Raw genomic sequence first — 13,766 nt, forward strand, 5'->3', positions numbered from 1 at the left:
CTTAAGAACAGATTTTCTTTTAAGGTCTAAGCTCCAGGGAATTAAGTTAGGGTACTATCAATATCCTATTTATACTTTTGACCTTCCCAAAGTATCCCTATAAAGCTAAAGATAGAGCACAAGTTATGCCTACCCTTCTTAAGGTGAGGAAACTAAAAAAAAGGGGGGTTGGAAGTACTATAAAAAATATATGGATACACAAACACAATATACAGCTACACACGTATAATACAGAAAGAAGAGCCGCACTGTTCTCACAGATAACCAAGACTGTCAAATTTTTTAAAGTATCTTGTTGTAGATAATCATTATGTTCCTACAAAGCTAAGTATAAATTAAATCATTATAAATGGAGTCATATTTAAAGGGCATCAGAGAATTATTTTTCAATGGGATTCAATCATGGATCCTCTGGCAAAACAGAATTATCTTTTAAAGTAAATCACCACTCCTGACTTTTGTCTATACCAAGATTTCCATAGAAATTCCATAGAACACCTTCACTCGACCTCTCTTAGCCTTTCTTAGAAGGCTCTAAGTATGAATGACAGCAACCAAATAGATAAAATCTTTAATGGGTGGCAGAAATCAATCAAACACATTTTGGGGAAACCAGAGAGAGACATTGCGCTCTCTCTCTCTCACACACACACAGAGACAAATACCTCTTGTGAATATAGACCCAAAAATCCTCTACAAAACACTAGCAAACTGAATCCAGTGTGGTACATAAAAAGAATTATACACATTACTCAATGGGATTTATCCCAGGAATACAAGGTTGGCTTAACACCCCAAAATTAATATAATACACCTTGATAAAACAAAATAAAAACACATGATTATCTCCATAAATGCAAAAAAAAAAAAGATGCCTTTTCATGATTAAAAATACCTAAACACAGAACACTGTAAAGTAACTATACTCCAATAAAAATTTATTTAAAAAAATATTGTTTTAAAGCTACATTGGGAAAGAGGAAAAACACACCCAAACTAGGAAAAGAAGAGAATTTCCTCAATCTGACAAAAAGTATCTATGAAAATCCCACAGCTAACTTCATACTTAATGGTGAAAGACTAAAGCTAATATACTAGCTTAGCAACGTCACAGGATATAAGATTAATAAAAATAAGTTGTATCTCTATATGTTTTCAGTGAACAATCCAAAACTTAAACTAAGAAAATAATTTTTACAGTAGCATCAAAAAGAATAAAGTATGTGGGAATAAATTTAACAAAAGAAGTGTAAATATACACTCTGAAAGCTACAAAATGTTGTTAAAAAAAACAATGAAAGAAGATCTAAATGAATGGAAAAACATTTCATGTTCATGGATCACAAGATTTAATATGCTAAGGTGGCTGCTGCTGCTGCTGCTGCTGCTGCTGCTGCTGCTGCTAAGGTGTTTCAGTCGTGTCTGACTCTGTGCGACCCCATAGACAGCAGCCCACCAGGCTCCCCCGTCCCTGGGATTCTCCAGGCAAGAACACTGGAGTGGGTTGCCATTTCCTTCTCCAATGCAGGAAAATGAAAAGTGAACGTGAAGTCGCTCAGTCGTGTCCGACTCTTAATGACCCCATGGACTGCAGCCCACCAGGCTCCTCCGTCCATGGGATTTTCCAGGCAAGAGTACTGGAGTGGGGTGCCATTGCCTTCTCCGGCTAAGGTGGCAATACTCCCAAAATTGATCTACAGATTCCAGGCAATCCCTACCAGAATTACTGTTGGCTTCTTTATGGAAATTGACAAGCTAATTCTAAAATTCATATGGAAACTCAAGGGACCCAAAATAGCCGAAATAATTCTGAAAAAGAACAAGGTTGGAAAACTGACCATTTCTGATTTCAAAACTTAGCAAACAGTTATAGTCATCAAGACAGGGTGGTGATGGCTTAAGAATAGACACAAAAAATCATCTGAACTGAATGGAGAGTCTAAAAAGAAATCCATAGATCGACAGTTGATTAATTTTTGACAAGGGTGCCGAGAAAATAAAATGGAAAAGAACAGCCTTTCAACAAATAGATCAAAAATCTAAATATAATAGCTAAAATCATAAAACCCTTTGTAACCTTAAATCTGTCGATGATTTTTTAGATACAACACCAAAAGCACAAGAAACAAAGTAAAAAAGTTGGATTTCACCAAAATTAAGAAACGGTGCTACCGCTAAGGTTATCACAAAAAGATCGTTTTCTCCCATAAACTGGGAGAAAATATTTCAAACTATACTAATAAGGGATCTATATCTACAAAACATAAAGAATTCGTTTCTCAATAATAAATTAACCAACTTAAAAATGGGCAAAGGATCTGGACAGACATCTCTCCAAACATATACAAAGCACTCATAAGCACATGAAATGGTGGCCAACATCATTAGTCATTAGGAAACACAAATCAAAACTACAGGGAGACACCACTCCATACTCACGGGAATGGCTCCAAGCAAAAAGGGGAACAAGTGCTGGCGAGGGTGTGGAGAAATCAGAACCTGTGTTCGTTGCTGGCGGGACTAGAGAGCAGTGCAGCCACGCTGAAAAACTCAACAGTTTAACATAGACTTACCCCGTGGTCCAGTAAGTTTACTCTTAATATCTACCCAAGAAAACTTTGTACACAAATGTACACAGCAGCATTATTCACAATGGCCAAAAGGTCGGAACAACCCAAATGTCGATCAAGTGATGAATGGACAACAAAACAGGTATATCCATACAATGGAATATTATCTGTCAATTTAAAAAATGAAGTGCTGACACACACTAGAAATTGATGGATCTTGAAAACATCATGTTTAGTGAAAGAAACTAGTCATAAAAGATCACACACCAGGCGACCCTACTGGTCCAGTGGCTAAGATTCCGCCTGCCAGCGCAGAGGACACGGCTTGATCCCTGGTCCAGGAAGGTCCTGTTGCCATGAGGCCACAAGCCCACTTGCCACAACCCCTGAGCCTGTCCGTTAGAGCCTGGGAGCCGCAACCTCTGAGCCTGCATGCCCGCATGCCCTAGAACCAGAGCTCTGCAACAAGAGAAGGCACTGCAACCAGAAGCCCATGCTCTCCGCAACTAGAGGACAGACGGAGCAGCTACGAAGATCCAACACAGCCAAATATAAGCAAATACACATTAAAAAAAAAAAAGACCACATTTTATGAAGTTCCATAATATAAAATGTCCCTAGGCAAATACACAGACAAAAAGCAGAATTAGCAGATGCCCAGGACTGAGGAATGGGTGGTGAGAATGTGGAGTGACCGATAAAAATGGGTAAGAAGTTTCTTTTTAGAGTGATGGAAAGTTCTAAAATTAGATTGTGGTGATGGTTGTATAACTATAAATATACTTAAAATGATTGAATTGTACACTAAACACAAGTAGACTTTATAGTATGTAAACTGTATCTCAAAAAAAGCTGTTTAACAACGAAGACACTGCAGCTTCCACACCGCTCTCCCCTTCGATCACCTGTCCCAGGGGAGCCAGCTGTCACACGAGCAGGACACTCAGGCAGCTGCACGGAAAGGGCCACAGAGCGAGGACCTGAAGCGTCCTGCCGACAACACGCGAGTAAGCTGTCTTGAAAGGGCATCTCCTGCCCCAGACAAGTCTTCAGGTGAATGCAGTCCTGGCCAAAACCTTGACTACAACCTCATGAGAGACCCTGAGCCAACACCACCAGGCTAAGCAACTCCTGAATTCCTGAGCCGCAGGAACCATGGTGCTTTAAGTCACTAAGTTTGCGATCATTTACTGCACAGCAACAGATAACTAATACCCCTCTCCTGACTCTATCCTCAGCGTGAGGCGCTCTCTCCTAATGACGGACATCTAAGGAAATGTGTACCCACCAATCCGTCCTCTTGTAAGAGTCTGGTCTCACCCCTGTCCATAGGTTCCCCACAGTAGTTCTCATGCTAGCAGAACAGGACACCACTCTCTGGCCTTAGCTGAACAATCTGAAAGTAGGCAGCTGACCAAAGCCAGGCTACTAAAGTCCTTCCCCAAGATTTGCATACCTAAAGCTGATCCAGTACCCAGAGCTGTAAGACCTAAAAGTCAGGGTCTGTCAACAGCTGAGTTCTGTCCATGTGGGAAAACGAAGGAGGCCATCACAGAGACAAGCAAAGATTCAAGGTGGAGACAACAGAGACACCAGTCCCTGGTTCCAGCGATGTCTGATGCAACCCTGTCATTTCGGGGGAAGACCACACATGTCCAGTATATAATGTGGAACTCAGTACATAAGAGGTAATGAAATATGGAATAAGTCAGATAACCCAATATCCTTCCAATAATAATCCCTCTATTTTGCTGCTGTTGTTCGACAGTTAGATTTGATTCTTCGAAACCTAAAATCCCTAAACTTCACCTTTGCTATCTTTACACTCTGTGCACCCTTCTCTTAGAGTCTGACAATATACCCTAACTACTGATTTACACTGCCTCCTCCCCAACCAGCAGAGGCCAAGATATTTTCTCTTTTGTGTCATTAGCACCATTTAGCCTAGAAAACAGAGTGTCAAGAAATGTGCGTTTAACTGATCTAATCAATCCCTTTCTCTTCATTTTTAGCTTTCATGGTCACTGGCATCCACTAATCAACCACCTAACGTCTACAAGATACTGGGACTACAATAAACTTAGATTTTGTCCTGGATTTTCATGCACTCAGTGAATTCACCCAACATTTGAGTACTTACTATATGCCAGGGGCTGAAAATGGATAAAGGACATGGCAGCACCTTACAGTCCAGCACAGACAAGTAAATTATTACAGCTCTGTGTGTTAAATGCTGTTGAAGAGATGCACACAGACTGCTAAGCGGTGGGGATCACAGGGGTTTACACTCGGCTTCAGAAGGCAAGACATATGCAGAAAGAGATGACAGCCGAGCAGCACAGCACAGGACAAGCCCTGAATGAGGACCTGGCGCTGGAGTAACCTGCAAGCTCCAAGAAAAGATGCTGTTACCGGGTGATCTTCAGACCTACACGAACCAACAGCTCCTGAGAGCTATTATGCGCCAAGCAAACTGCTTCGCACTTTTCCAACAGAGTCTCCTTCAGTTTTCATATTCTGTAGGTGAGAGAAGTGAGTCTAAAAGAGTGAAGTGACCTGCCCAAGTCTACACAGCTAGTAACTGGCAGAGCTCGGATTTAGACAAAGTCTAGAATCTGCCTGCAGTGCAGGAGTCACAGGAGACTTGAGTTTGATCCTTGGGTCAGGAAGATCCCCTGGAGGAGGAAATGGCAACCCACTCTCAGTATTCTTGCCTGGAAAATCCCATAGACAGAGGAGCCTGCTGGGCTACAGTCCATGGGGTCCCAAAGAGTCGGCACGACTGAGCACACAGTTTTTCCCATTCGATTCCACACCCAGGCACGCTATGCTACTCGGTCTACACCACTGGGACCCTGTCTGTGTCTTTCCACGTAACTTGTATTGCCTTTCTGTTCATCCTACAGCAGACAATACAGTGCTGAGCACAATCGAGGAATCACCGACTGCTGACCTGATATGACTATATGCGTGTCCACATCTTGGAAGCAAGGGACCACGTCAGATCAAGTTACTGCAGCGCCTTTTACAGCCGCGTATGCTGACAGGAGCCCAGCTGGCTGAAGATGACTGAATCTCTCAAGTTGTATTTTAAGTGTTTTTGACCACCATATCCGGTCAGTTGTTTCAATGTTCAGCAATAAATCAAACTGACTGTTCTGTTCCTTTGACAGTTAACAGTACTAATGAATTCAGTATAATTTCACCATCTATCAGAAAAATCTCTAAAAACGCAAACTTGAAGCTGATGATTCACATAGTTAGTAGAGAAGGGAAAATAAAGCAGTACTCATTGTTTTCTACAAAACTAGCATTGTTTGCAAAACCCAGAAACTGAGCAGTTGGTTGACCACTAATCAAGCAGGTTGCTCCTCGGTCATTCAGCAAAAAGCTGCTTACTGCACCATGGTCAGTGGCTGAGAACACATGACTTCAAGCAGCTTTTGCTGCACAGCACGAGTCTACATATATGAATCAGGGAATCGTTACGTAAGAAAAGAAAAAGAAATTCAAAATCTCCACACCAAAAAGCACCTGACGCTGAGCCTGGCACAAATCAGACATTAATACAAAAGAAATGCTTATGGAATAAAGTATTGAATAGCCCTTTGAAAACATCAGTTGTCTGTTAAGCTGAGAGAGGAAAATCAAACCAAACAAGCCCACACAAGTTACATTAGGAACTCCAAAAAATTATGGAGTAACTGGCTCAAGATACATAACAAACTCACATTGACCCCCCCAAAAAATTGTTTTAAGCCAATGTTAATGTTGAAATAAGTAAGCATGCATTTGACACCCCTCTTAAGTCACCACACTGGCGCTCAATGCCAACCAGCAATAACAAAAACTTAAAGAACAAGTGACAGATATAACTTTGCAATCTGTTCAAAATTATAACAAGGGGTGCTAGGCACACACCTGAAACCTACATAAGCTCTGTCCCTACACAATAAAAGAATATCCCAAGATGCCAAAGAAGCTGAATCAAAATTCTTAACACTCACAGAAATATTTAATAGTAAATAATGAACAACTCGTTAAAATGTATTATCTGTTCAGAAATGAAAAAGGATCTCTAACAGGGGACTGGACTCCACAAATACAAACCCAATCTGTACTGATTAGTCGGAAGAAGCGTTTCCCATAAGGAACATCCCAGACCCACAAGGAATAAAGTAACAAGTATAAAGCCTGAGTCGACTGGAGAGACCCCAAAATCAGCGCGTGAGCGCCGTAAGGGGGCTCATCAGCCGGGTTTACCTGGAGCTTTGAATTTACTGAGCCTCCTCAAAAGACCTTTGAAAGAGACTCAAGGCCAAGTACGGTACTTCACTATGATGGCTCGTAAAGCCCTCAGTGCCTGCAGCTCTGAGGCTGAATCCACACGGCCGTGGGGACAGCCGCCCCTTCCCCGCGCCCAGGACGCCGGCACCGCAGGAGCCTCCAGGGAGGCGAGCGCGGGGGAGCCGCGCTCCGAGCTAAGCGTCGCTCCCCCCACCGCGAGCAAGGCGCGCCTCCCAGACGCGTGAGGGGCAGGTGCGTCCCCGGGCGGGACGGGGCGCGAACACACCTGGGTCAGTCAGTGCCGCGCCCCTAGCCCGGCCCGCCGCTACTCCCGGGAAACTTCGGGCCAGCCGCCGGGGACCCCCGGGACCCCCGCCCCGCCCCGCGCACCCCAGCGCCGAGCCCGGCCGGCAGGGGGCGGGCCGCTCACCCGTCCGCAGCTCGTGCTTGACGACGCGGAGCTGCTCTCCGCCGGCGTCCCCGCCGCTGCCGCCCTTCTCCTCCATCTTCCCCTCGCCCGAGCCCGCGGGCTGCTCCGGGGCGCCCGGCCCCTCAGCTCCCGCCGCGGCCCCTGGAGCCGGGGCGCGGCCGCTCAGCTGCCCGGACGCCGGGGCGAGCCGCTTTCCCGCTCCCGCCGCCTCCCCTCGGCGGGCGCCGCTAGTACCGCGCAGCCACTCCGCCCCGCTCCCCGCCTCCCCCGGAGCCGCCCCGCCCACAGCCAGCAGGGTCGGCGGCCTTGCGAGCCGCCGTTGCCGATTGGGCGCGGGGCGCGCGCCGCCGCCAGCGCCGGGTCCCGTTGGGCAGCGCTTTCTGACGCGAGGCGAGTCGCCCCGCCCCGCGGCTCGAACTGTTGTTGCTCGGCGGGCGGCAGGCGAGGGAGGAGCGCGAGCAATCCGATTGGTGAGCCTGGCTTTTGCTCCGCCCACCTGCGCTGATGCGCACGCGCAGTCGGAGCCTTCCCGTCCCCGACAGTCCCAGGACGGCCACGCCCCTTATCCCCCAGCTCGGATCTGTTGTTAGTAAACAGTCTAGTAGTCTGGAGGCGCTCGGGGCCTGTGATTGGCTGTTGCCGAAAGAGGCGGGGAGGGCTGACTGGACGGTTTGGTCCGCCAATCACCATGGACAAAGGAGGAGCCTGGAAGCAAGCGCCTCTCACGCACGTGTTTGCAGGTGTTCGAACCTCAAGGCCCCAAGCCTTCCAAGGTGTGCGCCCGCTGGACTACGGTATGTCTCTAAAAGATGTTGCTCGTCCTAGTGAGTTCTAAACAAAGTAAAGTGGAGTTCGTGCTTGAGTACAGGTAGTTCTTAGACATTTCAAAAATTCACAATCCCAGCTCTCCTTGAGGACTTTTGCAGTGGATAAACATTTTCATTTTGTACTCGTTCAGATGGTAAAGAATCTGTCTGCAATGCAGGAGACCTGGGTTCATTCCCTGAGTCAGGAAGATCCGCCTGGAGAAGGGCATGGCAACCCACTCCAGTATTCATGCATGAGAATACCATGGACAGAGGAGTCTGGCGGGCCACAGCCGTGGGGTTGCACAGAGTCCCCAACACGACTGAGCGACTAACACTTTTTCTTTTCAGGAGCCAAAAGGCTACATAAATTAATAAAATAGAATACAAATCCTGCCTCTTAGCAGCTTTCAGTAGAACATGAGAAACAATCTGTGTGTATACACAGGAAACTTTAAAGCAGGATTTGAAATAAAACAGTTATACAACCCTAGAGAATTGCACAGATGCCAATAATTGTTCTCAGTAAAGGAGCTGAGGAAGGCTTTTAGGGCACTGAGGCACTTGAGATAACCGACTTAAAGCATGGATGAAATAGAAGCACCAGCTGCAGATATTTCATACAGAGATAGTAACTGTGAGCTAGGCTTGGAAGTAGAGAAGACAGGGGTGGGTTATGACTGCTAATGCTGGGTGGAGATATGATGTTAGGAACATAGTTGAAAAGATAAGCCTTGGCAAGATAGTGGAGAATCTTGACTACAATACTAGGCAGTACAGATTTTGTTTAGGACAGGATGAGGAGCCTCAAGGAGTATCTGTGATGTCAGAGCTCTTCTCTTGGACGTTAGCTTTGGTCGTAGTGAGAAGATAGCCTGAGGGAGGAGGAGAAATGTGGCACAGCAAGAATACTGTCGCAAGGTTCGAGCTTACCAGGATTTGTGGCTGTGGGCATGAGAATGGGAAAAGGAGGGAATTAAAGATGGACACTTAGATAGCATTCGCATAAAAGTGGATTTTTAAACCAAGCAGGAATTAGATTAGGAGGTCAGCAAACTTTTTCTATAAAGAGCCAAATAGTAAATAGTTATTTTAGGCTTTGCTGGCCACAGTCTCTTTCACAGCCGTTCATCTCTGCTCTTTCAGTGTGAAAGCAGCCACAGACAAGCACACTAATGGATGTGACTGTGTTCCAATGAAACTTTATGGACACTGTAAGTAAATCTACATAATTTTCACATGATTATATATTCTTTTAATTCTTTTCAAACATCCAAAAATATAAAAACAATTCTTGGCTCTTGGGCCATTAAAAACAAAACAAGTAGGAAATCAGATTTGCCTGCAGGCCATAGTTTGCAGACTCCTGGCTTAAAGTCCCATCGAAAAGAAGCCAAGATGCCTCGGGAGCTCGTTCGGGTGGTTGCCTCAGTTCCTGGGCTTACCTGCATGGAACATTCCTCCCGCTAAACCAGGACTGTCTACTTACTTGTCTTTCTCTTCCACAAGTAGTATGCTCTTTGGAGCAAGGAAATGACTGTGTGCAATTGTTCATTTGTTCACTCAGCAACTTTTATGCCAGTTATGAACCAAGTTTTGTGATAGATGCTAGAGACACAGGGGAGCCAAACAGATGTAGTCTTTGCTCTTATAGAGCAATAGTCTCAAAATGGAAATGAGCATTAAATAATCACATAAAGGACTGTAAACTTTCCAATTCAATCATGCTATAAAGGAAAATTATAGCATGCTACAATAGAGGACATTGGGGGGACCTATTTAGGTTAGAGGAGCTTGGAGGCCTGTATAAGGAAGTATCTTTTAAACTGATTCTTTAAAGATGAGTAGATTTTAACCAGGATGTGGCAGAGACTGGCCTGATGCTCACCAATCTCGTTTCCTCTTCCTAGACACACAGGAAAAGTGTGTTTTTTCCCCTTTGCAGTTAGGCTAGGGTCATGTGACTATGATCTTGCCAGTGGGGTGTGGGCAGATATGATGTGTGCCATTCCAGGCCTGGCCCCATCCAGAGTCGTTCATGCTCTGTTCTCTTTACACAGCAACTGAACTGTGGGCATTCCACAATTTAGACCAGCCCCGAACCCCTGAGTCTCCACGTGAAGAAGAGCCATCCTGACCTCCATCAGACTGAGATGTGAGCAATAAGGAAATCTTTTTAGGCATCACCTATTGAGATGATGGGGTTGTTTGCTACCAAAGCAGAAGCCAACCTACCCTGACAATTTCAGAAGGGAATCGCTGCAGGGAAAAAACTCTAAGGAAGATGCAGATGCAAAGTTCTGAGACTGACAAAGAGCCAGTTGTATTCTAGAGCTTGAGAGAAGCAAATGGGGCTGGCTTAACATGGTAAGCAAGAGATGAGGTGAAGGAGGCAGAAAGAGACTTGATGGTAAAGTTTGTGGCAAGCCTATTGATAATTTGGGAGTTTTTCCTATGTGAAGCCAAAAGGGGAAATGATGGAGTTGAGGAAGTATTTCCACAAGGTACTGTGCGGTTAGTATTTGGAGAGTGGGCTGGAGGGAGCAGGAGGGATACAGGGAGACCAGTTAGGAAGTTATCACAGTAGTCGGGGTGAAAGATGATAGCAGGTGCTATGGATACGGAAAAGAAAGGGAAGGCGTCCAGGTACATGTCTTAGACTTCATGGAGGGTTGATTTCATTGACGAGGATAGAAGGGATGTCTGAAATGACATCAAAGTTTCTAGCAGGTGCAACTGCGTGGATGGGAGAGAAAGGTGGCACTGTGTAAGGGGCGGGGGTGAACTAAAGGAAGGGCACATTGCACACAAAATACTGAGTTTAATTTTGAAAGCAACCATACTGCAAATAAAAATTAGTTAAGATCAGTCCTGGGTGTTCATTAGAAGGACTGATGCTAAAGCTGAAACTCCAATACTTTGGCCACCTCATGCGAAGAGTTGACTCATTGGAAAAGACTCTGATGCTGGGAGGGATTGAAGGCAGGAGGAGAAGGGGATGACAGAGGATGAGATGGCTGGATGGCATCACCGACTCGATGAATGTGAGTTTGGGTGAACTCCGGGAGTTGGTGATGGACAGGGAGGCCCTGGCGTGCTGTGATTCATGGGGTTGCAAGGAGTCAGACATGACTGAGCAACTGAACTGAACTGAACTGAATGAAAAATAAGGAAATTCTGACACATGCTACAACATGTATGAACCCTGAAGATATTACGCTAAGTGAAATAAGCCAGTCACAAAAGAACAAATGCTGCATGATTCTACTTATCTGAGGTACTGAGACAGAAAGTAGACTAGTGGTTACCAGGCTGGGGTGAGAGGAGTAGGAAGTTACTGTTGAGTGGGTACAGAGCTTCAGTTTTGTAAGATGAAAAGAGTTCTGGAGATGGATGGTGGGGATGGTTACACGACAACGTGAATGTACTTAGTGCAACTGAACTATACGCCTAAAATAGTTAGAATGGTAAATTTTATGTTATGTGTATTTTACCACAATTTTAAAAATAAAGAATTCTAATAAAAAGAGTTTGAGACACTCAATGCCTGTAGTACATAGCTATGTGTCTGTATGAGTCTGGATCTCTGCAGAGAGGTCTAGGGTAGAGGTAGAAATTTAGGAATCACTGACCTGTAGATGGTATTTGAGGCCAGAGGCATCAATAAGATTAAGCGGGGAGAGAATGTGAAGGAAAGAGAAGAGGAGCCCAGGACTGAAGTCTAGGAATTTCAACAACGACATTGAAAAGCTGAGTCGAAAGTGAGAAGGAAAACCCGGAAAGTTTTCTATCTTGGAAGCCAAGGTGTTTCAAGAAGGAGGGAGTGGTCAGGTGGGTTCCATGCCCTGAGTGGTCACATAGATGAAAGATTTCATAAATTTGCCAGCTTGAGGGCCACTGGTGACAATTTCCTACGCAGTTTTGGTAAAGCAGGTGGGAGGTGAAGGACCGGAAACTGCGCACGAAGAACATGTTTCTCAAGGAATCTGCTTCTGAAGGGAAATAAAGAAGGGAGGCCCTAGCTGGAGGGGTCCAGGGAGCTTATTTGTGTTTTTTTAACTTTTTAGTTTCAGATAATTTTTACATTTGCAAATCACTTGTCGGGAAGATCCGCTGGAGAAGGGATAGGCTACCCGCTCCGGTTATTCTCGGGGGCCTGCAGTGCAGGAGACCTGGGTTCAATCCCTGGGGTGGAAGATCCCCTGGAGAAAGGAACAGCACTCCAGTATTCTGGCCTGGAGAATTCCATGGACTGTATAGTCCATGGGGTCACAAAGAGTTGGACACTACTGAGCGACTTTCACTTTCACTTCTTTGCAAAAAAATATATATTACAAAGTTTCCACATACCCTCCATCTAGCTTTTCCTGAGGTTGATATGTTACATAGTATAATTTAGTCGTCAAAACTGAGAATTAACGTTGGTACAATATTGTTACACTATAGACTCTACAGATTTCATTTTTTTCATAAAAATGGTTTCCATATTTTTTAATGATTGAAAAAGAACTAGAATAAGAAGGGACTGCCATGACATAGGAAGATTATGTGAGATTTAAATTTCAATGTGCCAGAATCCAATCCATTTTCCTACACTGCATTTAGTGGTCCTGGGCTCTTTAGTCTTCTCCAACCTGTTCAGTTCAGTTCAGTCGCTCAGTCATGTCCAACTCTTTGCGACCCCATGGACTACAGCATGCCAAGCCTCCCTGTCCATCACCAACTCCCGGAGTTTACTCAAGCTTATGTCCATTGAGTCGGTGATGCCAACTAACCGTCTAATCCTCTGCCATGCCCTTCTCCCACCTTCAGTCTTTCCCAGCATCAGGGTCTTTTCCAGTGAGTCAGTTCTTCGCATCAAGTGGCCAAAGTATTGGAGTTTCAGCTTCAGTTTCGGTCCTTCCAATGAATATTCGGGATTGATTTCCTTTAGGATAGACTGGTTGGATCTCCTTGCTGTCCAAGTGACTCTTTAGTCTTTTCTTGCCTTTCATGACCTTGACTGTTTTGAAAACTACTGGTTACGTATTTTTGCAGTATGTCCTTCCATTTGGATTTGTCTGATGTTTTGTTTATAGTTGAATTGAGGTTGCGCATTTTTGGCAAGAGTCCCACCGAGGTGGACATGCTGTGTCAATTCATCATATCAGGGGTACCCAGGGATTGAACTTGAGTTTCCTGCATTGCTGACAGATTCTTTACCATCTGAGCCACCAAGGAAGCCCAATCAGGGGTACAAGAACTTTATATTCTTATTACTTGTGACGTCACCCTTGAACACTTGGTTAAGGGTGGTGTTTGCCAGATTTCTCTGAAGTTATTCTTTTCCCATTGTAATTAATAAATACTGGGAGGGCAAGTGAGATTCTTTTAGACTATGCAAATATCCAGTTTCTCTTTAAACTTCTGCCCACTGATTTTAGCATCTTTTGTAGGCATTGCTTACAGCAAATGACTATGATATTCTATTGGTAATTTTCTATTCAGTTGTATTTTAAGATGAAAAGTACTGGAACATGTTTGGATGGTGGTGGGATGGTCATGGAGGAGAGGTTGGAGAACCAATAAAGAAAAGCTCTCCAAGAGTGGACGGGGTTTGGAGCCTGAGCTCTCTGTGAGGTTCGCCTTTGATGGGAGGAGGTGTCGCATCCTTCACTGTGGCAGGCAGAGGGA

General features: G+C 44.9%; 1 protein-coding gene across 1 annotated transcript in view; it reads right to left on the reverse strand.

Moving 5' to 3' along the window:
- RPS6KA5 (ribosomal protein S6 kinase A5) overlaps window positions 1–7,536 on the reverse strand; it is a 196,316-nt gene extending 188,780 nt beyond the window's left edge. Inside the window, exon 1 of the mRNA XM_027552731.1 lies at window positions 7,288–7,536. Coding sequence (XP_027408532.1) covers window positions 7,288–7,363 — 76 coding nt within the window. The 5' untranslated portion in view covers window positions 7,364–7,536. The remainder of the gene's footprint in view (window positions 1–7,287) is intronic.
- Between the last annotated feature and the right edge of the window lie 6,230 nt (window positions 7,537–13,766).

The sequence above is a fragment of the Bos indicus x Bos taurus genome, chromosome 10 (assembly GCF_003369695.1).
Source record: "Bos indicus x Bos taurus breed Angus x Brahman F1 hybrid chromosome 10, Bos_hybrid_MaternalHap_v2.0, whole genome shotgun sequence".
Classification (NCBI taxonomy): Eukaryota; Metazoa; Chordata; class Mammalia; order Artiodactyla; family Bovidae; genus Bos; species Bos indicus x Bos taurus.